Genomic DNA, 24,488 nt, shown 5'->3' on the forward strand with positions numbered 1-24,488 from the left:
AAAAAAAAAATCCACCAACTGCGCATGTGCCTCGCCAAAACCAGATTTTCTTCGACAGTTGACTGACGATAATATCGGATATCGATCACTGTCAGGCGGTCCGTGAAGCATCCGACCGTGTTTTTCAACGCACCGTGCACAATCTCGCGTACCTCGCGTACCCCTGCCTGCTATTAATGAGTCAATTCGCGCGACAGCACGCGATCAGTTCGCGCCGCTCCGTCCAAAGGCACTAGGTGGAAGATTTAAATTGCATTATGTAAGCCCCGAAATTGTGCGATTGGCAAGATACGCTCTCGCGCTGGTGAAGCCAGTGGATTAGATAGCAGTGCAGCACAACCGGAAAAGTCGTGGAAATGTGGAACAAACTACTTAAAACCGTCCCTGGGCCACGGGCCACGGGAAATCATACGTGCGGAACCGTGGTTCGGCTGGGCAGCAGCGAAGCGACCCCTCAGGTCAGCCGTCAGGCACGTGTCGTAGTGGCAGGGGCAGGACTGTTGGGCAACTCGGTTGCCTACCACCTGGCGGACAACGGGTGGAGCAATGTGCTCGTGCTGGACCAGAGCAAGGTGGGCAGCGGGACGTCCCACTTCGGGTCCGGCACGATCGGGCTGTTCAAGCCGACGCCCGAGCGCAACATTGTGGTGGAAAGCCTGAAGCTGTACCAGCGGCTGCAGGACCAGGGCCACGACATTGGCCTGCGACGGTGCGGCAGTCTTAATTTAGCGCAAACGCACGATCGCGTCATCGCGCTGCAGCGCCGGGCGGCTTACATTCTGCCGACCGGCATGGCGGCCGAGCTGATCGACTCGGAGACGGCCCGGAAGCTGCACCCGTTCCTCTACACGGACGATCTGCAGGGTGCGGTGTACGTGCCGGACGACTGCATTGCCGATCCGGCCGCCGTCGTGCAGGTGCTGGCGAGCGAGGCGAAGCGCAAAGGCGTTAAATACTTCGAGGGCTGTCAGGTGAAGTATGTAAGTAGGCTGTGGCTGTCAAGGGGTTTAAAATCGTGAGAAAAGTATAGCGATGCTGCAAGATCGTGTAATCTTAATTTATCCTCCGCTTTTGTTTGCAGATCAATACAAAAAATGAGCGCGTCTACTCGGTCGAAACGGACGTCGGCACGATCACGTGCGAGTACTTTGTCAATTGTAGCGGCATGTGGGCGCGCGAGCTCGGCCTCAAGTGCAAACCACCGGTCCGGGTGCCGGCCTACCCCGCCCAGCACTATTACGCGCTCACGCCCACCCTCGACCTGCCGACCGACGACGACAATCTGCTGCCCTGCATCCGCGACTACGATTCCAACCTGTACGCGCGCCAGTACGACCAGTCGCTGCTGGTCGGCTGGTTCGAGAAGGACGCCAAGCCGGCGTTCGAGGAGACGAAGGACATCCCGAAGGCCTGGCAGGAGCATCTGCAGGACGATCCGGGCCACTGTGCGGCGCTGTGGGAGAAGGCGGTCGATCGGTTGCCGGTGCTGCGGGATCTCCGCATGCCGACGGTGCGCAACAGCCCGGACAACTTTACGCCCGACGGGCGGTTCATCTTTGGCGAGTCGGCCGAGGTGAAGAACTATTTCGTGGCGTGCGGCATGAACGGCAACCCGCTGCAGGGCTCGGGCGGCGTGGGCAAGGCGCTGGCAGAGTGGATCGTTAGCGGCACGCCGACGATCGATATGTTGCCGTTCAATGTGCAGCGCTTTCTCGACCTGCACAACAACCGGCAGTACCTGCAGCAGCGCATCCGGGAGGTGGTGGGCCGCCAGTACGCGATCCTCTACCCGAACCAGGCCGAGTACAAGTTTGCGCGCAAGCTGCGCTGCTCGCCACTGTACAGCGTGCTGGAGGCACGGGGCGCTGTGTTCGGCACGAAAATGGGCTACGAGCGGGCGCTCTACTTCGATGCGGACTATCGGCGTGAGTACACTTAGGGGCGCAACATTTGCATTTGAATGGAATTGGAATTTGAATAATGCTTCCCCCGTTTGCAGGTGGTGATCCGCTGCCCACCCTCCCAGAGGGTAGCTTCTACAAGCCCAAGTTCTTCCAGCACATGGAGAAGGAGTATCAGGCCTGCGCGCAGCACGTCGGCATCATCGACATCTCGTCCTTCTCGAAGATCGAAATTAAGCCCGGCATCCAGCCGGACGCGGCGGGATCGGGCGGCAACGCCGTGCTCAGCTACCTGCAGTACATGTGCGCGAACGACGTGAACATCGCGGTCGGCCACATCGTGCACACCGGGATGCTGAACGAGCGCGGCGGCTACGAGAACGACTGCATGCTGATCCGCCAGACCGAGGAGAGCTACTTCATGATATCGCCTTCCTCGCAGCAGACGCGCATCTACGAGTGGATGTCGCGCAACCTGCCGACCGACGCGTCCGTCCAGCTGAACGACGTCACCTCGATGTACACCGTGATCAACGTGGTCGGACCGAAGTCGACCCTGCTGATGAGCGAACTGTCCAACTCGGACGTCCGGCTGGCACCGTTCAGCTACCGGAAGCTGAACATTGGCTACGCGAGCGACGTCATGATCATGTCCTTCACGCACACCGGCATGCCCGGCTACTGTCTGTACGTGCCGTCCGAGTACGCGCTGCACGTGTACGATCGGCTGATTACGCGCGGGCGCGATTATGGGGCGCGCGACGTCGGCACGCTTACGCAACGGTTGCTGCGCATCGACAAGTTTATACCGTTCTGGGGCGACGAGCTGACCAGCATGACGACCCCGTTCGAGGCGGGCGTGTTTTACTCGGTACGGTTGGATGTAAGTACCGCTCGTATGTGTGTATCCGTCTGCATGATGTGTGTGTGTGGTGTGTGGGTGTGGTTTTTGTGTTCTGGTCGATTCACAGATTTCCCAATTGAAGAAAAAGGAAAACTTTATCGGCCGACAAGCGCTGGAGCGCCAGAAGCGGGACGGTTTGCGGAAGCGGCTGGTGCTGTTCCACGTGGAGGACATCGACATCGACAAGGACGTGTGGCCGTGGGGTGGTGAGCCGCTGTACAGGAACAACGAATTTTGCGGCACCGTTACCTCGGCCGGGTAAGTTTGGTGTAGTGGTGGTGGGAGCTCGGAATCGCACCTACACGATTCCGATTCCGTGTTCGGAATCAATTCCGGTGTCAATTCCAGAGTCGATCCCGGAATCAGAATCGGCTCCGGAATCGGAATCGACCTGAGAATCGTAATTTGTTCCGGTAACGGAATCAGGATTAACTCCAGAAATAGAATTTGCTTTGATTTTTGATTATTTGCGGTTTGAAATAGAAATTTTGATTATTTGCGGCTATCAATACTTAGCATCATTGGACCCAAACGCCAATTCTTATGGAGATGCTGAAACCGACTCCGTTCCGAAGCCGATTCTGATTACTGAGGCAATTCCTATTTCGGAACCAATTTCGATTCTGGAGCGAATTTCGGGGCCAGTAATGATTCCGGACCTACTATTCGGAATCGATTCCAGAAAACTTCGGAGCTAGCCTGAAACGATTCCGACAAAAACTTCATTTTTCCCATCACTAGTTTGGTGATCGATCGCCCATTCGTAAAAGAGGCCTATCTATTCACTCTTTCTAATCGATGTTCTCCTCCAGCTATGGATTTGCGTCGGAAAAGCTCGTCTGCTTGGGCTACATTAGTCGCCCGGACAGTAACGCGGTGCGCACGATCACGACCGAGTTCATCATGGACAAGGATGCGGTGTACCACATCGACATTGCCGGCAAGCGGTTCCGGCTGACGCAACACATCCACCCGAAGGCGGCAATGGCCAGCGCGAACGAGCGGCAGGATATGAGCAAATCCTATCGCCCGACCGTTGTGAAGGAAAAGAAGCAGCAGAAAAGTTAAGTTTTTTTTTCGTTGGAAATGCAAACGGCCTGGCCGAACATCTTATTGTATACTAAGGGTGATTTGAGTGAATGTACAAAAACAGCTCCTCGCAACTAGTACGTAGTAAATATTGTTAAGCAGTGCACAATAAAAAAGAGATAATTTATTTTACAAATAAAGCAAAATACGAAACGAAGGAACGAAGTGGTTGTTTTATTTGAAAAAGGCCTGTCGACTGTGATTGTTAGGGCCGCGACACAACCCTCGCGAAAGGCAGACATGCAATACAACCCTGCACAATGATAGAAACGTCACAAACGTCAGGCCGCGCGCGACGGCTGTCAGCAGAACGTAAACATAAAAAATACCAAGGCAAAACACATTTCGCTTCTCCGGAAGCCTTGGCAGAAAGTTTAATCGCAAAACTAAAATGAATATTTTAAAACACATTCTTCCGATTTCACAGCAGCTTTCCAAATGCCTCGCAACAGTCAACACACAGCAAGTGTTTGCCGCGCTGCAAAGGTACGATTGGGGGGTTGCAAAAATCCACCCCTCCTAAAGTTACATAAAAACCGACCGGTGCATTTTGTTTTTGCAGGCACGCAGCACCATCAGCAGTGCGGGCGATTTCCACCACCGCACCCCGCCACGATTTGATGCAGTTTTTCGACGATAAAAAGAACTGGGGCGAGCAGGAGGTAAAGCACGGGCGCGGCTGGACGAAGGACGATCTGCGCATCAAGTCGAACAGTGACCTGCACCAGCTGTGGTTCGTGCTGCTGAAAGAGCGCAACATGCTGCTAACGATGGAGCACGAGTGCAAGGAGAAGATGGAACTGTTCCCCAGCCCGGAGCGCTTAGATAAGGTACGGTACGCGTGTTTGTGTAATGGTGCAGGCGGAACGGTGTAACTAAACAATAAATCCCCTCCCCGCAGGTAAAGGAATCGATGGAAAATCTGGAAGAAGTTGTGCGCGAGCGGAACCGTGCCTACTACGAGCTGGAAACGGGCGAGACGGGCGAACGACCCGGTAAGGTTGTGCCCAACGAGCTCGGCATACGGTTCTACTACCGTGCGTTCGAGCACGTGATACCGAAGTACGCCAACCGGAAGTGGAACGAGCGGCACAAGTTCACGTTCGGCGGCTCGGCCGTGTGGAAATTTCTGCGCCTGTACCGCGAGCGACTGTACAACGAGAAGCGCAAGCTGCGCAACCGGGAACGCAACGAGGTGGTCCATCTGTTGCGCCGGTTTCCGAACATCGATCGAGAAACGCTGGCCCAACGCTTCCCCACCGTGGACGTGGAGAAGCTGTACAAGCTGGACAAAATTCGCATGAACCATTCGGTGAAGAGTGGCAGCAGCAGCAGTAGTACGTAATAGTTCAAATAGCTCCCTCTGGTCAGTGGATGCGCCATGGGTGAATAAAGCGATCATGCAGTCCTTCCCCTCGATCGTACGATGGTTGTTGTTCGCGAGTTCGCGAGAAAATCCGAATGTAGAATACAGTTTGTTATTCTTTTTTTGTTTATTTGTTATCTTTACTCCTTTTGACCACTCCTTCTCCTGCGACATGCTACCTCCCCGCACACTGCAGTTCGCAAATTACAGTCCTTTTGTTTTTTCTTTTTTCTTATATGCAGCGCAGAACGATTGTATTTTTAATGCTGAATATGATAGGCGCCTGCTTACGCCTCACCATCAGATGGCAGAAAATAGAGGAAACACACACACACGCACATGTCTTGTCCCTTGTTTAAAGGCAATGTTTTGTTTAAAGAGATCTTCCTTCACACCATGACAATGAACAATCCGGTACGGGCGGTGGTGGTTGAGAGGATCCATTCCATTCCTCATGGAAAAGCATGGAAAGTGCAACTGCTCTGGGCTTATTGCAATCACTGGCCGTTGCAAATAAACCCCTTTAAGCCTTCGCCTGCGGCGTTCATTCCATCCACCACATTGGACATTGCCCATTTGTCCTGCAGCTTGAACTACTGTAGGTAAAACAGTGAGCTTGGTAGGATGTAGTATTGCGTACAGCCACCAACCAAACTCCTGTGTGCTGTTCTGCTCTTGCGGAACACAAACTTGAAAGTCAGAAGATGTAGCAGGAATCGCTCTACCATACACCTGCACCCTTCAGGGAAGCGTGTGTACTACCTACTGCGGACAAAGCATCACTTCTTGTTTTCCTCCAATTCTTCGTTTTTACTTGTCTCGAAAGAGTAGTATTGATCGCTTTTTGTTTGTTTGTTGTAATTTTACAAATTTAATCTATCCTCTCTCTGCTCCTCTCTCTCTCTCTCTCTCTCTCTCTCTCTCTCTCTCTCTCTCTCACACGCCGGCTCTTCCCATTTCTTCTCACCTCCTTCTATCCAGCCCAGGTTTGCAGTATGTGTTTAGTATATAATTCGTTTGTGTGGTTTGCGTTTGCCATTTTGGTGGTATGCGGATTAGATACACATTTTCTGAAGATTGCAAAACGTTCACATATTTTTGTTATTTATATATATATCTCAATATTATGATTAACCCTGAAAGATTTCTGCAGAGGTTTCACACACATACACACACACACACATGGACAGAATCTTTCTGGCAAAGTACCACCACACGCCCATATTCCTCCCAGCTTATGTTCCGTCCACGTCCTTTCATGAGTACACGTTACCTTTGTTGCCATTAGTTGAATTTTTGCACATAATATTCCTATATCCATTGGAACGCACCTGGCATGTGTCGTGCACATGGGGCCCCAAAGCGGCCTGAGTGTTTTGCTCCTACTTACAGTAGATTCTTTCCCTCTACCTTCGCGGTTCATGCTTGTGGTACACATTGTTTCCCCCTCACCCCTCTAAAACATTGCTTTATACCAACTGGAGTAACTGAGTGCAGCCAGAAAGGGCAGTCCTAAACGATCACGACGAACAAAATACCAATCATACCAAAGGGGTCCCGAGTTCCCGCCTCGAGTGTGGGGGTAGGTGGTAGCAGCGGGTACAATTATTCCGATGTGTTTTGTACAAATTGACATACTATAACTTTTGAATGTGCAGCTAAAGATGGGGTGGGTTTCTTTCGAACCGACACCGCGAGTGCGAGTGGCCGCAAAAGACCTATGTTCGGTTTGGGCCTGTTCTTCACAAGTACCATGTCGCCGCCGCCCCCGAGCACTGTTTGAACACAATTGTGATAGTGTGAAAGGAACGATTCGAAACACAACGACAAATCAGACATAAGCAATACCACGTCAGTTTTGTTACATCGTACCCCTATGGCCAAAAACCACTATCCCGCCCCATCCCATCTGTTGAGTTCTCTCCCTCGTATGTAATAGTTATAGTAAAGCTGTAATTGTGCTATCCACGTCCGGAACCGATACCAACGATCCGGCATCATACGAGAAGCGAGTAGAGCGAACCTTCTTGCTGCTGGGAGTGGAGAGTTATTAGTGTCAGCCAACGCACGAAAAGTAAATGATGTAATTAAGGTCAACTTTGTTGTGTTTGTTTTGTTTACTGTCATACTTTTTTTTCATCTGCTTTTCGCGTTCATGGTTCGATTAATATTAAAACCTAAAATATCGGATTATTTATGGATTGCGTGTCTGTAGATGTGTGTGTATATGTATGTCGTTTGCTTCCCGTCTCAATTCTCTTTATCTAACACACGTCGGAGCACTGCCTGGCGGGTTTTCTTTTAGAAATCTTACTAATCTATTCAAACGCATCCGTGCATTCTGCACAACCCGGGCATAACGGTTAGCCTGCACACCTCGCCCCGGTCGTCCTTACCGTATCCCCTACCCGTGGTGTGTGTGTGTGTGCTTGCGTGTGTTACAGTGAATGTGTGAATGTTTTACCGTAGCTGTTCGTTTTCGTCCTCCGGACAGTGAGTCGTAATTTTTTTTGCTTCTTCTATGTATGTTTGCTTGTGAAATGCATCGTCCTTGCATCAGGTTAACCAAACCACATACACACACACACACACACACTTGCGCGCGCGTACGCACACACCATTGGCCTATACTACCACCGTCCGGATGATTTTATGTAAAGGAACAACAAACAACATCTTCATCATCATCCAGAGAAAAAAAAAGCATTTGGATTATTTCGCAAATTCGTGCATACTTTCGTACTTCATTACACGCGTTCGTTCCTCGGATAGTAGACACATGAGTTTAAGAGCAAAAGAGATATCTAAGATTACCTAAATGGTCGTAATTAATGTTACACCACCCCTTCCTTATGTTTGGCGCTCTTTACAGGCAGACAAGTGAAGAAACGTTAGCTCCCGTGTTGCTGGGTACAAAGATTAGATACAAACATTGCCTATACATATCGCCAGCTTGTTTCTTCTTATTTGTTATATTTTTTTCCTTCTTCTGCTTCTTCGTTTTGTAACATTAGTGTTATCGTAACTGCCGGCAAAGGATGTTTGCCAGAGAGAATTAGCGGGGAGAAAGAGCGAGAGAGTGAGAGGGAGAGAAGGGAGAAAGTTTCAGCCGTCCACATTCCGCACCTTTCGCGTTTCAATGCAGGTATATACTAGCGGAATTATTTTTTTCCCTCATCCACAAGTCTAAAGCGCGCACTGTTGGATGCGACTCTTCTAAGATTCCCGCTTCAAAATGTATACCCCCAACTCCCACCCTCACCCTCCCCCCTCAAAACATGTGCATTGCACTGCCGCTCCCTAACGCGACCCCACACTTTATGTGGCAAATGAAACTCCTGCTGCTAAATTTGTAACCACGAAACTATCTGCTTTGTGCGTATCAATCACGGTAAAATGGCTAAATGTTACGAACGAACGCTCCACGAATCCCCCTCGCCCCTCCCCTCCCCTCCCACTGGAAGCACCTGTTCCCGGGGGGAGGGGTGAACCTCTCTCCCTTTAACGCTCCCCCTGCGACCACCTCGTCGCACGTCGAGTTGGTTTGGCCGAATGTTGTTATCTAGCTACTGCGAAACGCGGTTGGCGATTGGCGGCGTTTTAAAAGATGTGTGTGCGTGTGAAACTTCCAACTCTACCCTCTGCTCGAATGAAGCATTTCGCGCTTTACCCTGTGCCCTGGCGACCAAAGCGAAATAGTGTGGGGCCCTGCAGCACAGGGTTGACGATGCACCGGAAACGCAGGACACAACGTCCAGGCTCAATAATAGGCGGCTTGCCGTGTTCTGCTACTGCTGCTACCTCTGCTTCCTTTGTTTTGCTACGGCCATCTCTTACACACGTATCGAATTGAATAAGTCGAATATTAGAAAACGAGGCGCGGACATACTGTATTACTGCTGCTGCTGCTGGCTTGCTAGCTTGCGGTGGCAGAAAAGGGGAGAGAGGGTGGTAACGTACGGTGATCCCTTTTTTCAAGCGGCCCCTTATAGCAGCTGGCACTTGAATCGTCTGCTGGATACCAGTTTGTGGTGCTTTCGATTCTTCTTCCCCCTCTCTTTGTCTTTGCGAATTTCGCGCACTAGCGTGTAGAACGCGTCGTCGACGCCCATCCGTGTTTTGGCGGAGGTTTCTACAAACGGGACACCGTACTGTTTCGCCACCTACAAAAGAAGAAGAAGCGCGGTTTGGAAAGGGAGCGGAACCATGAGTATAATACCATTGGCATAAACGCCAGTGCTACGGAGCGATTTGGGGGGGGGGGGGGGGGGGGGGGGGGAAACTTACATCTCTGGCCTGGTTCATATCCACTGCCCACGCTTGCAGGTCGCACTTGTTGCCAACTAACACCATCGGCACCTCTTCTGCGTCTTTAACGCGCTTAATCTGTTCTCTGTAGGTTCCTGGGGTAAGGAGGTATGAGAAAATGGAAGAAAAAATCCGTGAGTGTGAGTGCGTGTATGTGTGTGTGTGTGTGTGCAAACAAACAGAAGACACCCCATTGCGTCCCCACCACACACACAGCCCACTGTGTGGTGCTAATAATACCGCCGGCATTCCGCCTCCCTGCGCAGCCACGCATACATACCTATATCTTCGAAACTTTTGGCACTGTTAACAGCAAATACTAGCAGAAATCCTTCACCCGTTCGCATATACTGATCACGCATCGCGGAATACTCCTCCTGACCGGCTGTGTCCAGAATGTCCAGCAAACACGTTTCGCCATCTGAATGGGGAAGAAAGAAACGGCAACGATGCGGAACGATTGAATTATTGGATGCGATTTTACAACAACAACTACTACAACAACAGCGGGAGAAGAGCTGAAGGGTGGAAGGTTATTAGAATTTGGTTAGCGATAAGATTAGATACGCGTGTGCCCTTAGGCAGATACAATAACACGCGACGGTTTGTAGTCGGCGCGCAATCGTTTTCTAGGAAGTTTCATGTGTTTTTTTGTTGTTGCTCGGCCTCGGCCTTAGCCAGTTTTAAACGAGCAAGAGAGAAAAGCACCGATGAGTAAGAGATCACCATCATCATCGGCATGCAGAAAAGAATAAATGCATGCATTTAATTGAATTCAATTAATGTGAGAAACGCCATGCAAGCGCACCACCAGCCGAGATACTCTTGATTCGCTGATTCATGGCTTATGAATGCAGTAAACACAAAAAATGGAAGACTAGTGGTGTTGGTGCTCCATACTGTGTGCTGAAGTTTTATCGAATAAATACACGAGCACAATGGGACGCCACAGCAACAGCAACAACTGCAATTTAATAAACTGCAAAAGTCGTTATAAAATTAAGACATTTTTCAATGAAATTCAACCCATACATTGATATTATTGCTGTACAAGTGAGCCTCCCTCTCTCTGTATTGGCGCAACAATACCTTTGCGTTTAATTTGCGTATATGCTTTTTTCTATTTCAATCCTATTTTTTGCTTCCCATCCTTCGCTGTGGCATCAGAAGGGGGAGGGAGCTGCATTTGTGTACATACTTTCCCTCCTCCTTCCCTACCATTCATCCTTCACCTGCTGCCGCCGCCGCCGCCGCTCCCTTTTCGCAGTGCTAAAAATAACAATCCAAAACTTACCTATAACTACTTGCTTCCGGTAGGAATCTTCAATTGTCGGATCGTACTCATCTACGAAATGGTTCTGAATAAGCTGTATGGTCAGTGCCGACTTGCCGACACCTCCAGCGCCTACTACCACTAGTTTGTACTCCGTCATCGTACCGACCGGATTGGTGGTGGTGGTGGTGGTGGTGGTGGTGGTGGTGGTGGTGGAGGTGGTTCGCGGCTTCGATTTTCAGCAGGCGCACGCACGGTGACGACGACACACGGAGGAAAGCGCGGAGAAAAATGCTTCCTCAACAAAGCACACCGCGGCGTGGCTGTAGCAACCAACTCCCCAGTGCCTCGGCCAGGTAACAGATGATGACGATGATGTCGGTGATGATGTAGATGAGTTTGGCACCCTTTGGCCGTCTAGTTTAGTTAGCACCACACGCGCAGTATGGAAAATTTCGCTCACTACAACACACCACTGCCGCTTCCTATTGCCAAAATGACCCTTTGGGCGTGAAAGGACGACTCGTTGGAATTCGGGGATTTTTGTTTGTACTTGATGTGTATCACCGTTTTAATGACACTTGCACAACTCCTGCCGGTCTCGCCTTCTTCCACACTTCTCCCGTGCACTCCGAGCAGGGCTCACTCACGTCACTGTAGTTTGCACACTTGCAGCTACCACACACACACACACACACACGCACACGGCTGAGCCAAACGATGCTCACTTGATTTGTTGCTGACACGGGAATGAAGAAGATTGTTGCTAGCACTACGTTCTCTCTCCTCCTTTATTCTTTGCAATTTTCGCCAGCCACCACACCAGCCTGCGATGACTGCGATCGGGTTGCTCGATGACCGATGATGACAATGATGACGATAATGACAATGACGACGATGAAGTACAACGCCCGTCGTTCGACGTTGTGCTCTTGCTCTCTCTCTCTTTTTCTCTATCACGCACACATACGCACGCACACTTCTTTCTCTGTTGGCTTCTCTCTCACTTGTTATACCACCCGTCAGCTATCCAGCTCGCTCTGGCTCACGCGCGGTTTGTTTCGCCCTCCTCTACACACCAGTGTGCACTGACTGCTGTTTGGCTCGGGTGTGTGTGCGGATCTAGAATTGAGCCCTGCGGAAGATGATGATGGGAAGAATTTGTTAGCGTAACTTAAATTGAATATTTGGCACTACGGGCTGCGTGATGGCAAAACAAATTCTTCTTCACACATCACAATGCTATGGCCGGGACCATGCTAGACCGCAGGCAGCTAATCATTTCTGAGGTGGCTTATTGTGCATTTTACTCAGACAATGGTGATGATGATGATGATGATGATGCTGCTGCTACGGCTGCTGGTAAATCGCATCTTCTCTGTGCACAAAAATCTGCACCGAACAGCAGGGATAGGTTGCCTTGTTTTGGCCCTGTTTCGTTAGCGTTTTCACAAGCACTACGGCATTTGCTGCGCACTCTTCCTACAACACACTTGGTAACTTACCTAGGCAGCACGAAATACACCAAATGCAGTGTAATTTAGAGCCAAAGAACTTCTACATACGGACCGTGCAGTGTCTCCGACTTTTACGATTTCATTGAAAATGGCGTCGGCGTGTTAAGAACTCGAGTCCAGTGTAAACCTGGGAACCGACCAACAGAGTGACCAGAAATACTGATTTTTGATATGTCTACCGTTTCACAGATGACCACTCTAAAACTACCGATTTTTCATTTATCCTACCGAAAAATCATGAAACTACTACTCAGGTGATATAATGCATTATATTTCATATAAATATATGGAAATCATTTGCGACCAAAACCATAAATTCAACACTGACAGCTAAGGCCCGGGTCTGTACTTCATGAGATGCGATGTAATCGGACGCTCTAATAAAATTTTATACGGGATTTTGTCATACGTTGGAATAAAAATAAAAAAGAACAAAAAGAATTGTCTGACATAAAAAAATATCGATAAAATCGCAATTGATTTAGCACTCCCACGGTCCTAAGCGGCCGCTTCGAGCCCCGAGAAAAGGGAGTCGCCAGGGAAAATGAGTATTTCAATTCTTCGTTGGATAAAAATCCCCTAGAACAAAAATCTGGCCACACTGCCGAGCAAAGCCCGAAGTTTGACGTTTTGGACCGAAAATTCGTGTTCGCACAATAACATCAAGGTTTATAAATGCATTTTCGAAGAGCACCATGAACGTTGGTGGTGTTTAAGTTTGGTCAAATACGAGTGCTAGAAATAAAACTTAGGCTCGGTTACAGCTATTTTTTTTACTAAATTTTCTATAAATTATCGTTTTATTGCACTAGAAATGTAATATTCGTATGAATATGTAACAAAATAATGCAATAAATTCAGCAATTCAGCTGGTAAAATTCAAATAGAAGAAGGGTGACATTTCATTCGACCGGCTCGAAAGCGTACCAAAACAACACGGCGCCATTCAAGCACTTCTGCCGTTTCTCGCGATTCTGATACCAAATAATGTACAAACTTGTATAACCAGTGAAACTTGAGAATGCTTTCAGTCCAAAGAACGTAAATACATTTGCAATGGAGAACGAAAAGCTGAAGAAAACTACCGCGAACGTCTCATCGTTACCCTCGCCAGCACTTTGCATCCCGGGCACCACTGACGACACGGAACCGGATGAGCAACAGGACCTCAGCAAACACCAGGGACGAACACGTTCCTTTCCCCACGAGCGTGGCATCTGGGCCAGTTACGTCTTCATAGACTGTGAGTAGCGACTTGCAACCCGACGACGATAACCACTAACGTCCCCAACAACTGTTCCAACAGATGGCGACTCGGACGGTTGGCTTGAAATGCAAAACGAGTGCAAAACCCTGCTCAACGATGCTACCACCACGCTGGAATTCAATCCAATCGACCGGATGCATCTGAGTCTCACGAAAACCTTCACCATCCGGCACCACAACATCAACCCGTTCGTGTCGAATCTGCGGGAGCAACTGGCAGGTCGGCGCCGCTTTCGGCTCGAGTTTTCCGGCGTACAGGTGTACGTGAACGAGGAACGCACCCGCACATTCCTCGGCGTACGTGTGGCCGACGAATCGTACGGAGCGCTCAACACGCTCGTCACCAGCCTGGATGAGTGTTTGCGCGAATACAAGCTGCCGCTGTATTACACCGATCGGGCATTTCACGTCAGCATTCTGTGGTGTTTGGGTGATCGAGAAGCGGAAGTGCGGAAAGAGCTGCCCGCGCTCACGGCCGTGTTCGAACGGGTGTACGAGGAGGAGTATTGTGATATTAGCCAGCAAGTGAAAACACTATGGTTCAAATGTGGGAATAAATCATTTCATTTCGATCTTATTTAACATAAACTCGAGCGGTATGGAAATGGATGTGGACGTAGTGTGTTTGGTTGTGGCTTAATATGCCCACCTAAAAGGAAGAAAAATGGAGAAATAATTAAAAAAATAACATCGTAAAAGCTCTCGATCTGCATTCCCACAAACAATACGTACAGTTTTAACACCTTATCTTTGCCACCGGAAGCAACGCGGGAACCGTCCGGTGCCCAATCCACGCCGTACACTTCGTCCGCGTGTCCGGGCAGCTCCTGCACCAGCTTGCGCTCCTTCACACTCCACACCTTGAGGGTTGAGTCCTTGCTGCCGCTAAGCACTAGCCGCGAATCGGCCGACCAGCTCACCGTGTAGACGGCCTGCACGTGACCGCGCAAGGCACAGATAAACGCCCCATCGCCGGCCCGCCACAGCCGGATCGATTTGTCGAACGAAGCGGACGCAATAAACTTCACGTCCGGCGAGTACTTCACATCGTTCACCACATTCTGGTGGCCGGTCATGCGCGTCACGAACTGTTTCTGGTTCGCGCGCCACAGATACAGCGTAAAGTCGTCCGAACACGAGACGAACGATTCCACCCCGTCCGGGCACACCTGCTCGTACCGCTCGAGCGCCAGCTGCTTGAGGGCGTCCTTATCCGCGCCGTCCCCGTACATCTTGAATTTGTCCATCACCGGGTGAAACGGGCCCGTCCGCAGCACGTAGTCCGTGTTGAGCGCCAAATTATTCACCCAGTGCGCGTGGCCCGTGAACGTTTTGCACAGTACGCCGTCCTCCGCTCGCCACATCTTGACCGTCCGATCGCGGGACGAGGTGTAGAGCAGCCCGGAACCTCCCCAACGGACGGCCGTGACAGCCGCTGTGTGCCCAGCGATTACCTTCACGCACGTGCCCAACACCACGTCCCATATGCGCGCATCGTTATCGTTGCCCGCGCTCGCCAGATACCGGCACTCCGCATTGCGATGGTACGGTTCCCAGGACAGGCAGCTGATCCACTTCTTGTGGCCCACGAGCGGTCTGCCGAGCTGCTTGCCTGTGTCCGGGGACCAGATGCGAATCTCGCCCGCCTTGCAAGCCGACGCCACCTTCAGTGAATCCGGTGCCCAGGCCACACACATTACCCACTGCCGGTGGCCAGTGCACGTGTAGTGGGGCGTCTCGGTGTTCAGATCCCACAGCCGTAGCGTTTTGTCGCCCGAGCCGCTAGCCAGATGTATGCTGTTCGGGCTGAAGGCGAGCGAAACGACTGCCTCGGCATGGCCGGGCATGGTGCTGGTGCAGCGCGACACGGCCCGCACCCGAAACACGGCCTGCGGCTGGTACACGATGTCGAGCACATCTTCCGCATTGAGTCGCTTGCTGTCGACGGTTTGCTCAACCGATTCCTTGATCTCGTCGTCGTTCACGAAAAACAGGTACGGCGTTTGTTGCTCCTGGAGAAGAAAAGGAATACAAAAACAATGGTTTAGTGCTGGGAGGATCACGATTGCATTCCTTCCTACATTCTTCAGCAGTGCATTGCAGATCAGTTCCAGCTGCTCCTTGGTGACGTTGATCGGCAGCGCCAACGGTGGGCCCGCTTCTTCTCCAACGTCCGACACGAACCGGGCCTGCACCGTGCGCGTTGTTGGTTCGTTTTCTTCCACTTCCATCGTCGTGCTCAGTACTACACAAAGTTAATGTTAAAAAGTATTCAAAAGCCTCGTACAAAAATATGCTCCGCCGCACGTGCGTGCACAATCACGAGTCGACAAATGTCAAATGTGTTTGTTATTTACAATTGTCACAACACGCCTGACAGAGCGCACCGCAGCATCTATGCACCTTGCACAATGGGCATGTCATATTGCATGACATTTGGGTGTATTTTTTTTGGAGAACAGCAAAAAGCAAGGTGGATTAAAAATATCAGGTGGTGGATTAGGGCCTTTGGGGGGTCGCCATAGTTGAGGGACTTTACGTCATTTTTGAACCGTTAACCATTGGTTTCCGCACACAAAGCATAGCAAATAGAACAGATTTCTTTGTTATTATGTGCATTTTTGTGTGTCTATTGGTTTTATCGAAAAAATGAGATCTATTAACAAAAGATTTGATGATTTGTTCATGCACGAAATTTAAAATCATGTGAGTATGAGTTCTAATCTAACGTTAATTGTCCATGCGGCTCGTAGATAATAAGGAATCAATGTGAAAATTGAAAAAATAATGGTTTTCTTAATTTTTATCTCCAAAAATGTCGAAATCACAATGAATTATAGAATAAATTCACGTAATAAAACAAAAAAAACACACTTGAATCTATGTTCTAATGTTTAATAAGAACTCGCAAAGTCCAAAATATATTTTTAAATAATATTTAATCGAAAAAATGAGGTAGATAAATTCTATGAACAAATTTAATAAATGTAAACAAAGTTTGAATCCTGGGGACCTTACGTCAAGTGACGAATTGTCAAAATGCACTAGAGTCCACCACCTGATATTTTTTAATCCACCTTGAGCAAAAAGAGAAGAAAATATTTTCATTCCAACGTAAAATTCTGTCTGTGTTGATGAGTTTTGAGTGAAAGTTTAATCCAGTTTCTCGCCAGTTTTCGTTTGTAGAATATCGCATTCAGTTAAATTTACTTATCCACCCAAGGTTTTGGCTGGATAGAAAGAAAGCTTTGCGTACTGCAACGCTGTGGCCACTGATGCAGGTTCTTCTCGCTACAACAAAAAATATGAAGGCCACGACGACCAGTGCTGGACGGTGTACAAAGGATGTATGATAATTTAATTTGCTTCTCGGTCGTGCTCGCTCGGATGGAAGCACGGTAGAGCAGGGTAGGGTTTTGCGTGATTTTGGTGGGTGCGCCAGCAGTGGCAGCAGCAGCAGCAGCAGCAGCAGACGCGATGTCCCACAGTCCGCCCAACTACATGGATGGTGTTCCGGTGAAAATATCGGAACGGTTTAAACCGCCGCCGAAGATAGTGCTGCCGCAGGGGGTTGTCAACCGTCTGAATCAATACGATGTCGGGCAGGTGCTGCATGACTCACGCTACGAGGGCGAACTGGAGGACACGGTACTTAAGCGTATCGCGGAATGCAAAGCGGTGCGGGAGCGCGAACGCTACGAGCGGAAGGGCCGCCTGCAGGCCAGGGAGCAGGAGCGGATGCGTATGATCGAGGCGGAGCAGAAGCGAAAGCTCAATCAAATCTCGTACCCAAACACGGACGAGCTGTCCAGCGCGAGCGATGATAACGATGCGGATGGTGAGCGGCCCGCCCGAGCTGCCCGAATGATCGCGAACGGGTCCGACGAAGACGACTACGAGGAGGAGAACGATGAATCTGCCCCGTCCGGGTCGTCGGACGAGCGCACCACCACCGCTCAAGCGAAACCGTTCGACCATATGAGCCAGCTAAGCTCGATACTGGTACCGACTGTGATACGGGACACAGTACCCAGTGCTGTGGCCGCGCCCGCTGCTAACCCAAATGTACTCGCGAAAGCCACCAGCACCACTATCATTCCAAAGACCGAAATGGCCGCCTCGCCGAATGCCACATTTGGGAGCAACAACAACAACAATAATAATAATAACAATAATAATTATAATAAAATCAATTACTCGGACTTTGAGAACGATACCTCGAGCCCGTTCGACAACATGGAGCTGCGTACGATCAACGATTTGGATATTTTGGCGCAAGTGCTGAAGCAAAACACTACGCTCACCAGCCCAGCGAGTGAAGCGGTTAGGCCGGACACGGGCGAAACCCCGAAAGAGCAGGTGGAAGATACGAATCGGCAACCGGTGGCCAATGTGCAGTCACCGGCTTTACCAGCCACGGAACAGCGGCAGCTACCGCCACAACAACAATCGCATCCGCAACAACAGCAACAACCGGTAATTCAAAATCCAGCTCCAATTGCGACCAATCCGTATGGTACGGCGTACGGCACGAATCAACAGTATTCGATGTATCCGGCCCAGTACCAGCAACCGCCAGGTGCCGCTCAAAAATCGATTGCCGCTGTGGCCGACTATCTTCCTTCGCCCTACAGCACCACTTACCAGCAGGCGTACAGTAACTATAGCAACCAATACGAAACTACACCGCTGGCAGCTTCCGGCTACTCAGCGGCAAACACCGTCGATACGAGTCGGTACGGAATGTCGAACTATGCGAGCCCAACATACCATCATTCGGTTCCGGCCGTTAGCAGCAGTAGCAACCCGAGCGCTTACACACCAACCGTCACCAACTACACGTACGGATATCAGCAGCCGCACGCGTACGTCGTTACTGCACCGTCCACTTCCATGGCGAGCGGCACCAGCGGTGGTGGTGGCACGTCGACCTATGCGCCGAACTACGGTTACACCAGCACACCGGCGACGGGCACGACCGGTGGCTACTACGCGCACTATCCTCACCAATCATCGGACGGTACGGCAGCTGCAGCAACAACAGCGTACTCTTCCATCTATACTACCGCTGTCACCGCCGGCAGCTTTGCAGCTGGTCCGGATGCAGTGGCGGGCCTCAAATCGAAGTCTAGAAGCGTCCCGGACATTATGCGGCAGCTGGATGACGACGTGCAGGATTCGGCGACGCGACGAACGCGGAACAATAGTCAAACGATTGCCGATCGTCAGACTGCGCGCGAACAAGATGCTGGTAGGTTGAAAGAAAGAAAGTTTTAACAAATCTCGTTGTTGACATATACATTTGCCCTTCCCATTTCTTGCCCCAGTATCGAGCAATGCCGGGGAGCGAAGCGGCGTGGACTACACTATCTACAATCAGCTAACGCAGCCGGATCAGAACACAGTGAAGCGCATCAGCTCCATGGGCTTTCCACTCGAACGGGTAGTGTGGGTGCTAAAACGAATTGGAAACGATGATAAGAAGGTAAATCGCGCAAACGCTCACGCTGCGTTTATCCATCGGATGCGTTACTCCTCCCGTTTCAATTGGAATTGCAGATAATCGAACATCTTATACCGCTGAGTGAGTTGCTGGATCTGGGGTTCGAGGGAGAGAAAATCTCGGACGCACTGCTGAAGTTCGGCAACAATAAGCATAAAGCGCTTGATTATTTGATTTCGTAGGAGTGTTTTTCCTGTGCCCGCGGGATCGGCTTGTTGGTGAAATGGGTGAATCGGGTGAACTTTGCGGAGAGAAAACTTAAAGCCAATAAAGTTGTGTCGATTGTAATGAACAGATTGAGCCACGAGAAGCGAATCGAAACGCATAAAGATGACTGATGGACGGACTCAACGGTGCAAATGGAAGGTTTTTTTTTATAAATTTGATTTATTATAAGTTATAAACAACATCAAACACAAAGAAGTGTATATGTATACAGTGGGAATAACTGGGGGAATAAGTAATCGACCTATACAATATGTAAAATGAAGAACACATTCATTTATCTTCCTCACCTTTGACGCACTACTACTCCTTGCTAATGAGGCGCACGATCGTATCGATGACGCGCTTCCCGTGCTCTTGGTTCATCAAGTTCAGCAGCGGGTCGCTAATTTTGAGCTCCAACATTTTCGCCAGCTCCAGGCGCAGGAACTTCACCATCTCCGCGATCTGATGCGTCGCTGCCTGCAGCATCAACCAGCCACCCTCGAGCAGAATCACGAAATCGCCCCCGTGCAGCTCGATCGCCAGATCGCTGCCCGAGAACAGTACCATCGGCAGCAGCGGCACCATCGTCGTCTCGCGGATGAAAATGCGCGACGTCTTCATCTTTTCCTGGTACACCAGAAACGGCGAGCCGAAGTACCCGACGGTCGCGTTCACCGACGACGGGTGCAGCGCGACGTAACCGTCCTCCTGCGTTTTGAAGCGCAAATCGGACGCCTGCGGCAGCCGCGGCACTGCACCGACCGCACCGGTGACGAAGCTTTTCTCCGGCGTCAGAATTTTCACCACGTTCGGGTAGAGGGCGGCACACAGGATGGCCGCCAGCAGCCGATTGTTCGTGCCGTTCACGTTGATCTCCGCCCCGGTCAGCTTGAGCAGATCGTCGAGCTGCTGCCGTTTGGCGCGGCTGCGCCCGGACAGATCGATCGGCACGAACCCGATCGAGACGAGCAGCTCGAGAAACTGGTACTTCATCTCGCCGATCGTGGCCAACGTTTTGCCGGACAGATAGTTTTCCTCCGCGAAGCACTGGCCGGCGTAGCGGCTTTTCTGGGCCGCCTCCAGCCAGCGGCGGTACGCGCTCAGCATCGTCAGATGGTCGCTGTTGGCGATCGCAAACTGGCGCTTGCGGTTGTCGGCCTCGTCCCGCTTCCCGAACGGCGACACGAACGGGCTCTTGTAGCTAAGTATGGCGGCCATCGTCAGCACGCTGTCCAGACACTGGAAGATCGCGCCGAACAGCATCAGCTTGCCTATCCGCACGTCAACCGGCAGGGCGGACAGATGATGCCCGAGCGGTGTGAGCTGCTCCTCCAGGTCGAGGGCGCCCACGTCGATCAGTCGCTTCTTGGCCGCCTGAATGTTTTCCACGCTCGGCGGCTCGATGATGGCGCCGAGCACTTCGTTCAGCGCACGCTCCGCCAACGTGGGCAGGGTTTTGATGCGCAGCAGCAGCGGCTCGAGCGGTATGCGGTGAATTTCCGGCACCGGCTGGCCCAGGATGTGATGCGTAAAGCGGGGCCGGGTGTACAGGTGTATGCAGACGCCGGGCATAACGCGACCGGCACGGCCTTTGCGCTGCAGTGCGTTGGCCCGCGACACCCATACCATCTCGAGCGACTCCATGTTGCGGTTCGAGTCGAAGCGCTTCTCCTTCATCTGGCCGCAGTCCAGCACGAACACGCAATCGTCGATCGTAACGGACGTTTCGGCAATGTTGGTGCTGAGCACGATTTTCCTCTTGCCCTTGGGAGGTTTGCGAAACACCAGCGCTTGCTCCTCGTTCGTTAGCATCGAGTGTAGCGGTATCAGCACGAACCGATCGCCCCTCGGGCCAAACAGTTTGCTTTCGGCGAGCGATTCATGCACGGTTTGTATTTCGGCCAAACCGGGCAGGAAGATCAGTATGGAGCCTTCCCTTGGCCAGCCGTGCGACGTATCGTCCACGATGTAGGTTAGCACGTGCTCGATCAGTTCCGGATTGATGCGCAGTGGATCCATCAGATATAGCGCTTTGCACGTTTGCTTCGAGTAGTCTGAAATGAAAGATGGAGTTTTTGTAGCGCAACTATGCTTTATAATACCAACCCCGTCCAACCGTTGCTACCCTTACCCGCATATCTTGCAAACATGTCAGCCATTTTAAGATTTTCGTCGCGTATCGTTTTGGCTGGTGCCGCATTCGCCGCCTTCACGTCCGAATACTCCAGCTCCTGTAGCAGCAGCTCCTGCTCACCCTTGCGCAGCTTGCGGCAAAACTGCGAGTCCGGTTCCAGCACGAACCCGCTCCGCTCCAGTATGTCCTCGAGGAACAGCTGCTCGACGGGGAACGTTCGGCCGGGGATGTCCAGCACCGGTATGTCGCCAAAGTAGCTCGCGAACAGGTTCGAGTTCAGCGTGGCCGACATGAGAATCACCTTCAGGTCCGTGCGCTTCGTCAGCAGCTCCTTCAGTATGAGCAGCAGGAAGTCGGACTCTTCGCTTCGTTCGTGCACCTCGTCGACGATGATGTGCGTGACGGTCGCAAGGGTCGGATCGGACTGCAGCCGCCGCAGCAGGATGCCGGTCGTGCAGAACGTCAGTCGGGTGGAGGAAGAAATTTTGTTCTCCAGCCGTATCTGATAGCCGACCGTATTGCCGATCTTCTCGTTCCGCTCGTCGGCCACTCGCTCCGCCACGCCAATGGCGGACAGACGCCTCGGTTGGGTGCAAATGATCTCTACGTGGCGCAGCGGCTCGTTCGGCTTCAGCTTGGACGATTGGAGCAGCCAATCGTCCAGCAGGAATTGCGGCACTTGCGTTGACTTTCCACAGCCCGTCTCGCCACTGATCACGAGTATTTGATGCGCCTCCATCAGGGCCACGATTTCGCTCATCTTCGTCCAGGCGGGCAGATTGCGACGGTTCTTCAGCATCTCCTTGTACGCCGCATTCGTCTGCTTGTCCATAAACTTGCGCACTATGTTGCGGTCCTCCTTCATCAGCTGGTCGGGGTTCAGCTTGGGCCCGGTTTGCCGACCGGTTACGCCCCGCTGATGGTGCGTGGGCAGATTTTCCCCACTCCCACCGTCGTCCGCGTCCTGTTCCGGGACGTAGAACAGCGACCGGCGCCCATCCGGGAACTGGTAGCGATCTTGCTCGATAAACCGCCCAATTTCCTCGTCGTTCTGCAGCAGGTCGGCCACGGTGTAGATGCACGGCATGCCGTCCTTCGTCAGCTCGATGCACTCTTGCACCAGCCGACGGTTCACTCTAAGGCACAGCTGCTCCGGGATGTCGGAGCAGGTCGTTTTCAGCAACAGTATTGGCCGCTCGAACGGGTACCGGTTGCCCGGTGGGAACCGTATCTCCAGATAGAACCAGTTCGGATCCTCATCGGCCGCCTTGTCGGTGCCCCTTTTGCCGGGCTTCTTATCGGACTCGTCCTTCGGTTCGTCCAGTTCGTGGGAGTAATGGCACCGATTGCCATACCGGCACTTTCCCTTCGCAAAGTTCCAACACTTTTCACGCTTCGCTTTCTTCTTCTTTGCCAGCGCCTCCAGCATGCGTCGCTTCTCCTCCTCGGCCTGCTGCGCTTCCCGCTCCGCCTGCTTCTTCATCTCCGACGGGCTGTGCGTGAGCAGATGGTCGATTTTAAACTTCAGCTGCCACACGCGATTGTGCTCCTTCTCCACGAACAGCTTGTCGTAGATCGATTCCAGCGCCTCCCGCTCGTCCGCGCGCAACGTGTCGAGATCGTCCTCGTTGTGATCTTCCGCCACCGGCGGCAGATCGTTCGGCGGGGGGAAATACTTGGAAAACAGCAGTGCCAGCGCTTTGTCCACGTCCCCGTTGTGGTGATCGAGCGCTTCCTCGCAGTGCGAACGGTGGAAGGCGTAGCTGTGCAGCTTCATCACTGCGTACATCCGGAACTTGTCCTCGTTGCTGTTGCCAGTGCGGGGGATGTTGGAGTAGTCGAAACCGCCCTGTATCACCAGGTTGCCCCGATCCTGCCAGAAGCCTTTCTTCATCCGGCCTCCCTTGTCCTCGTACTTGGAGATGTCGCCCAGCTGAAAGGACTCGCCGTGTATTGACCGCAGCGTGTCCATGATGAGGGTTTGCGACTCATCCTTAAGCCGCAGCACTTGCAGCTCCACCTTGACGGGTTGCTTGGTGGGCGGCGGTTCGATCGGTGCATTGCTACGAAAGAGGGAGAGACACCGACCGGTTCGAGTTAGGCACGGGACGATAGCCGCTTCCTACCGAAAGAGAATGTGTGCTGCTTACGTGGATCTTGGGTCGACGATTGTTCTCAAAAAACAGTCCGAAATCAGCTGCTGGCTTTCCCCGTCCATGTTTCCGTGCGCCGCCGTTGTTTACGTAGCTCCGACTGACAGGTGTCACGTTGGTCGTGTTTTGGTTCCAAAAAAAAAAGCGGAAACCTTGGCCACTAAGTTGCCCATAGTTCAGCCAAAGCGAATGAAAGAGAGAGGGCGTGGAATAAAAGGGAATAAAATAATTTCCGGTTAAAGAGAGGCACTTTTTTGAAATCGAAATTGCATCGAAATTGAAATTAACACGTACCGTAACATGATATGGTTTTATTTTTTAGTATTTCTGTCTGTAGCATCGGGAATATTTGGATACAATACGTTGCATCAAACTTGTGTGCAACATTACATTCAACAATCACGTGCTTGCAATAACACGTTGGCGCCAATTTCAAAACGCTTGTAATGCTCTCCAATGTTGGGTGTGGAAGATTTAAAATTAGTTATTTTGAATTTTTGTTCGTACAGGTAGGATTTTGTTGCTGCCTGAAATAAATACCGAAGGTAAAAAGAAATATAGTATAATAAAAATATAAAAAAAGCAAAACGGACTTTCATACAGCTCCCAAGTTTCTTGAGACCTTGAAGACTTCATGTATTCAAATATTTTTGTCGTCATAGACTGGATGGTCTTGCCAGTATTATACATGATTATTACACTTATTTTACTACCTAACTGGATGGGAATTATGCCACGTCCGTGCTTGTAGCAGCCATAGCACTTCTACTATTAAGTCACAGTTACCTTAAACGATCATAAGATGTCAAGTGAACTGCGCCTTGGGTCGTGCAATTTTTAAACATGGGTTAGTTTTTTTCTTGT

The 24,488-nt window shown here is 51.1% G+C and overlaps 7 protein-coding genes across 9 annotated transcripts; 4 read left to right on the forward strand and 3 right to left on the reverse strand.

Annotated features, from left to right (window-relative positions):
• The first annotated feature begins 20 nt into the window (after positions 1-20).
• On the forward strand, positions 21-4,046 carry LOC120950062 (pyruvate dehydrogenase phosphatase regulatory subunit, mitochondrial-like). 3 transcript variants are annotated; one of them, XM_040367800.2, is made up of 5 exons: positions 21-980; positions 1,082-1,925; positions 2,000-2,784; positions 2,873-3,063; positions 3,618-4,046. In XM_040367800.2, exons 1-5 carry the CDS (start codon positions 357-359, stop codon positions 3,871-3,873), a joined length of 2,700 nt encoding a protein of 899 aa, XP_040223734.2. In that variant the 5' UTR covers positions 21-356; the 3' UTR covers positions 3,874-4,046. The 3 variants fall into 3 exon arrangements, with proteins under 3 accessions (XP_040223734.2, XP_049461805.1, XP_049461806.1); XM_049605848.1 differs by having other exon boundaries at positions 2,000-2,772; XM_049605849.1 differs by having other exon boundaries at positions 22-980; positions 2,888-3,063.
• A 138-nt stretch (positions 4,047-4,184) lies between these two features.
• Positions 4,185-5,313, forward strand: LOC120950063 (39S ribosomal protein L47, mitochondrial). The gene is made up of 3 exons (XM_040367801.2): positions 4,185-4,380; positions 4,457-4,724; positions 4,796-5,313. Exons 1-3 carry the CDS (start codon positions 4,286-4,288, stop codon positions 5,237-5,239), a joined length of 807 nt encoding a protein of 268 aa, XP_040223735.2. The 5' UTR covers positions 4,185-4,285; the 3' UTR covers positions 5,240-5,313.
• Positions 5,314-7,347: 2,034 nt separating this feature from the next.
• Positions 7,348-12,468, reverse strand: LOC120952693 (GTPase HRas). The gene is made up of 5 exons (XM_040372150.2): positions 12,347-12,468; positions 10,863-11,976; positions 9,849-9,989; positions 9,548-9,663; positions 7,348-9,423 (listed from the first exon to the last, which is right to left on the reverse strand). The coding sequence occupies exons 2-5, from the start codon at positions 10,999-11,001 to the stop codon at positions 9,247-9,249; spliced, it is 573 nt and encodes a 190-aa protein (XP_040228084.1). The 5' UTR covers positions 11,002-11,976; positions 12,347-12,468; the 3' UTR covers positions 7,348-9,246.
• Positions 12,469-13,257: 789 nt separating this feature from the next.
• LOC120952692 (U6 snRNA phosphodiesterase 1) lies at positions 13,258-14,232 on the forward strand. Its single transcript, XM_040372149.2, has 2 exons — positions 13,258-13,601; positions 13,665-14,232. Exons 1-2 carry the CDS (start codon positions 13,415-13,417, stop codon positions 14,204-14,206), a joined length of 729 nt encoding a protein of 242 aa, XP_040228083.2. The 5' UTR covers positions 13,258-13,414; the 3' UTR covers positions 14,207-14,232.
• On the reverse strand, positions 14,165-15,978 carry LOC120952690 (protein Notchless). The gene is made up of 3 exons (XM_040372148.2): positions 15,706-15,978; positions 14,357-15,636; positions 14,165-14,273 (listed from the first exon to the last, which is right to left on the reverse strand). The coding sequence occupies exons 1-3, from the start codon at positions 15,853-15,855 to the stop codon at positions 14,261-14,263; spliced, it is 1,443 nt and encodes a 480-aa protein (XP_040228082.2). The 5' UTR covers positions 15,856-15,978; the 3' UTR covers positions 14,165-14,260.
• A 714-nt stretch (positions 15,979-16,692) lies between these two features.
• Positions 16,693-19,419, forward strand: LOC120952689 (myosin-G heavy chain). The gene is made up of 3 exons (XM_040372147.2): positions 16,693-18,875; positions 18,952-19,109; positions 19,184-19,419. The coding sequence occupies exons 1-3, from the start codon at positions 17,102-17,104 to the stop codon at positions 19,307-19,309; spliced, it is 2,058 nt and encodes a 685-aa protein (XP_040228081.2). The 5' UTR covers positions 16,693-17,101; the 3' UTR covers positions 19,310-19,419.
• A 128-nt stretch (positions 19,420-19,547) lies between these two features.
• On the reverse strand, positions 19,548-23,734 carry LOC120952688 (putative ATP-dependent RNA helicase DHX57). The gene is made up of 3 exons (XM_040372146.2): positions 23,622-23,734; positions 21,469-23,534; positions 19,548-21,391 (listed from the first exon to the last, which is right to left on the reverse strand). The coding sequence occupies exons 1-3, from the start codon at positions 23,687-23,689 to the stop codon at positions 19,656-19,658; spliced, it is 3,870 nt and encodes a 1,289-aa protein (XP_040228080.2). The 5' UTR covers positions 23,690-23,734; the 3' UTR covers positions 19,548-19,655.
• Positions 23,735-24,488: the final 754 nt, after the last annotated feature.

Source organism: Anopheles coluzzii, chromosome 2, assembly GCF_943734685.1.
Source record: "Anopheles coluzzii chromosome 2, AcolN3, whole genome shotgun sequence".
Classification (NCBI taxonomy): domain Eukaryota; kingdom Metazoa; phylum Arthropoda; class Insecta; order Diptera; family Culicidae; genus Anopheles; species Anopheles coluzzii.

Excerpts from the sequence above, each read along its gene's own strand:
- LOC120950062 (XM_040367800.2), top strand. The coding sequence starts at position 357 with ATGTGGAACAAACTACTTAAAACCGTCCCTGGGCCACGGGCCACGGGA. Across the intron at positions 1,926-1,999 it reads CTTCGATGCGGACTATCGGC|GTGGTGATCCGCTGCCCACC; the intron begins GTGAGTACACTT and ends CCCCGTTTGCAG. Across the intron at positions 3,064-3,617 it reads GGCACCGTTACCTCGGCCGG|CTATGGATTTGCGTCGGAAA; the intron begins GTAAGTTTGGTG and ends GTTCTCCTCCAG.
- LOC120950063 (XM_040367801.2), top strand. The coding sequence starts at position 4,286 with ATGAATATTTTAAAACACATTCTTCCGATTTCACAGCAGCTTTCCAAA. Across the intron at positions 4,381-4,456 it reads GTGTTTGCCGCGCTGCAAAG|GCACGCAGCACCATCAGCAG; the intron begins GTACGATTGGGG and ends TTGTTTTTGCAG. Across the intron at positions 4,725-4,795 it reads GCCCGGAGCGCTTAGATAAG|GTAAAGGAATCGATGGAAAA; the intron begins GTACGGTACGCG and ends CCCTCCCCGCAG.
- LOC120952693 (XM_040372150.2), bottom strand. The coding sequence starts at position 11,001 with ATGACGGAGTACAAACTAGTGGTAGTAGGCGCTGGAGGTGTCGGCAAG. Across the intron at positions 9,664-9,848 it reads CAAAAGTTTCGAAGATATAG|GAACCTACAGAGAACAGATT; the intron begins GTATGTATGCGT and ends TCCTTACCCCAG. Across the intron at positions 9,424-9,547 it reads ATATGAACCAGGCCAGAGAT|GTGGCGAAACAGTACGGTGT; the intron begins GTAAGTTTCCCC and ends CTTCTTTTGTAG.
- LOC120952692 (XM_040372149.2), top strand. The coding sequence starts at position 13,415 with ATGGAGAACGAAAAGCTGAAGAAAACTACCGCGAACGTCTCATCGTTA. Across the intron at positions 13,602-13,664 it reads CAGTTACGTCTTCATAGACT|ATGGCGACTCGGACGGTTGG; the intron begins GTGAGTAGCGAC and ends CTGTTCCAACAG.
- LOC120952690 (XM_040372148.2), bottom strand. The coding sequence starts at position 15,855 with ATGGAAGTGGAAGAAAACGAACCAACAACGCGCACGGTGCAGGCCCGG. Across the intron at positions 15,637-15,705 it reads GCAATGCACTGCTGAAGAAT|GAGCAACAAACGCCGTACCT; the intron begins GTAGGAAGGAAT and ends TTTCTTCTCCAG.
- LOC120952689 (XM_040372147.2), top strand. The coding sequence starts at position 17,102 with ATGTCCCACAGTCCGCCCAACTACATGGATGGTGTTCCGGTGAAAATA. Across the intron at positions 18,876-18,951 it reads TGCGCGCGAACAAGATGCTG|TATCGAGCAATGCCGGGGAG; the intron begins GTAGGTTGAAAG and ends TTCTTGCCCCAG. Across the intron at positions 19,110-19,183 it reads TTGGAAACGATGATAAGAAG|ATAATCGAACATCTTATACC; the intron begins GTAAATCGCGCA and ends TTGGAATTGCAG.
- LOC120952688 (XM_040372146.2), bottom strand. The coding sequence starts at position 23,689 with ATGGACGGGGAAAGCCAGCAGCTGATTTCGGACTGTTTTTTGAGAACA. Across the intron at positions 23,535-23,621 it reads ATCGTCGACCCAAGATCCAC|CAATGCACCGATCGAACCGC; the intron begins GTAAGCAGCACA and ends CCTCTTTCGTAG. Across the intron at positions 21,392-21,468 it reads CATGTTTGCAAGATATGCGG|ACTACTCGAAGCAAACGTGC; the intron begins GTAAGGGTAGCA and ends CTTTCATTTCAG.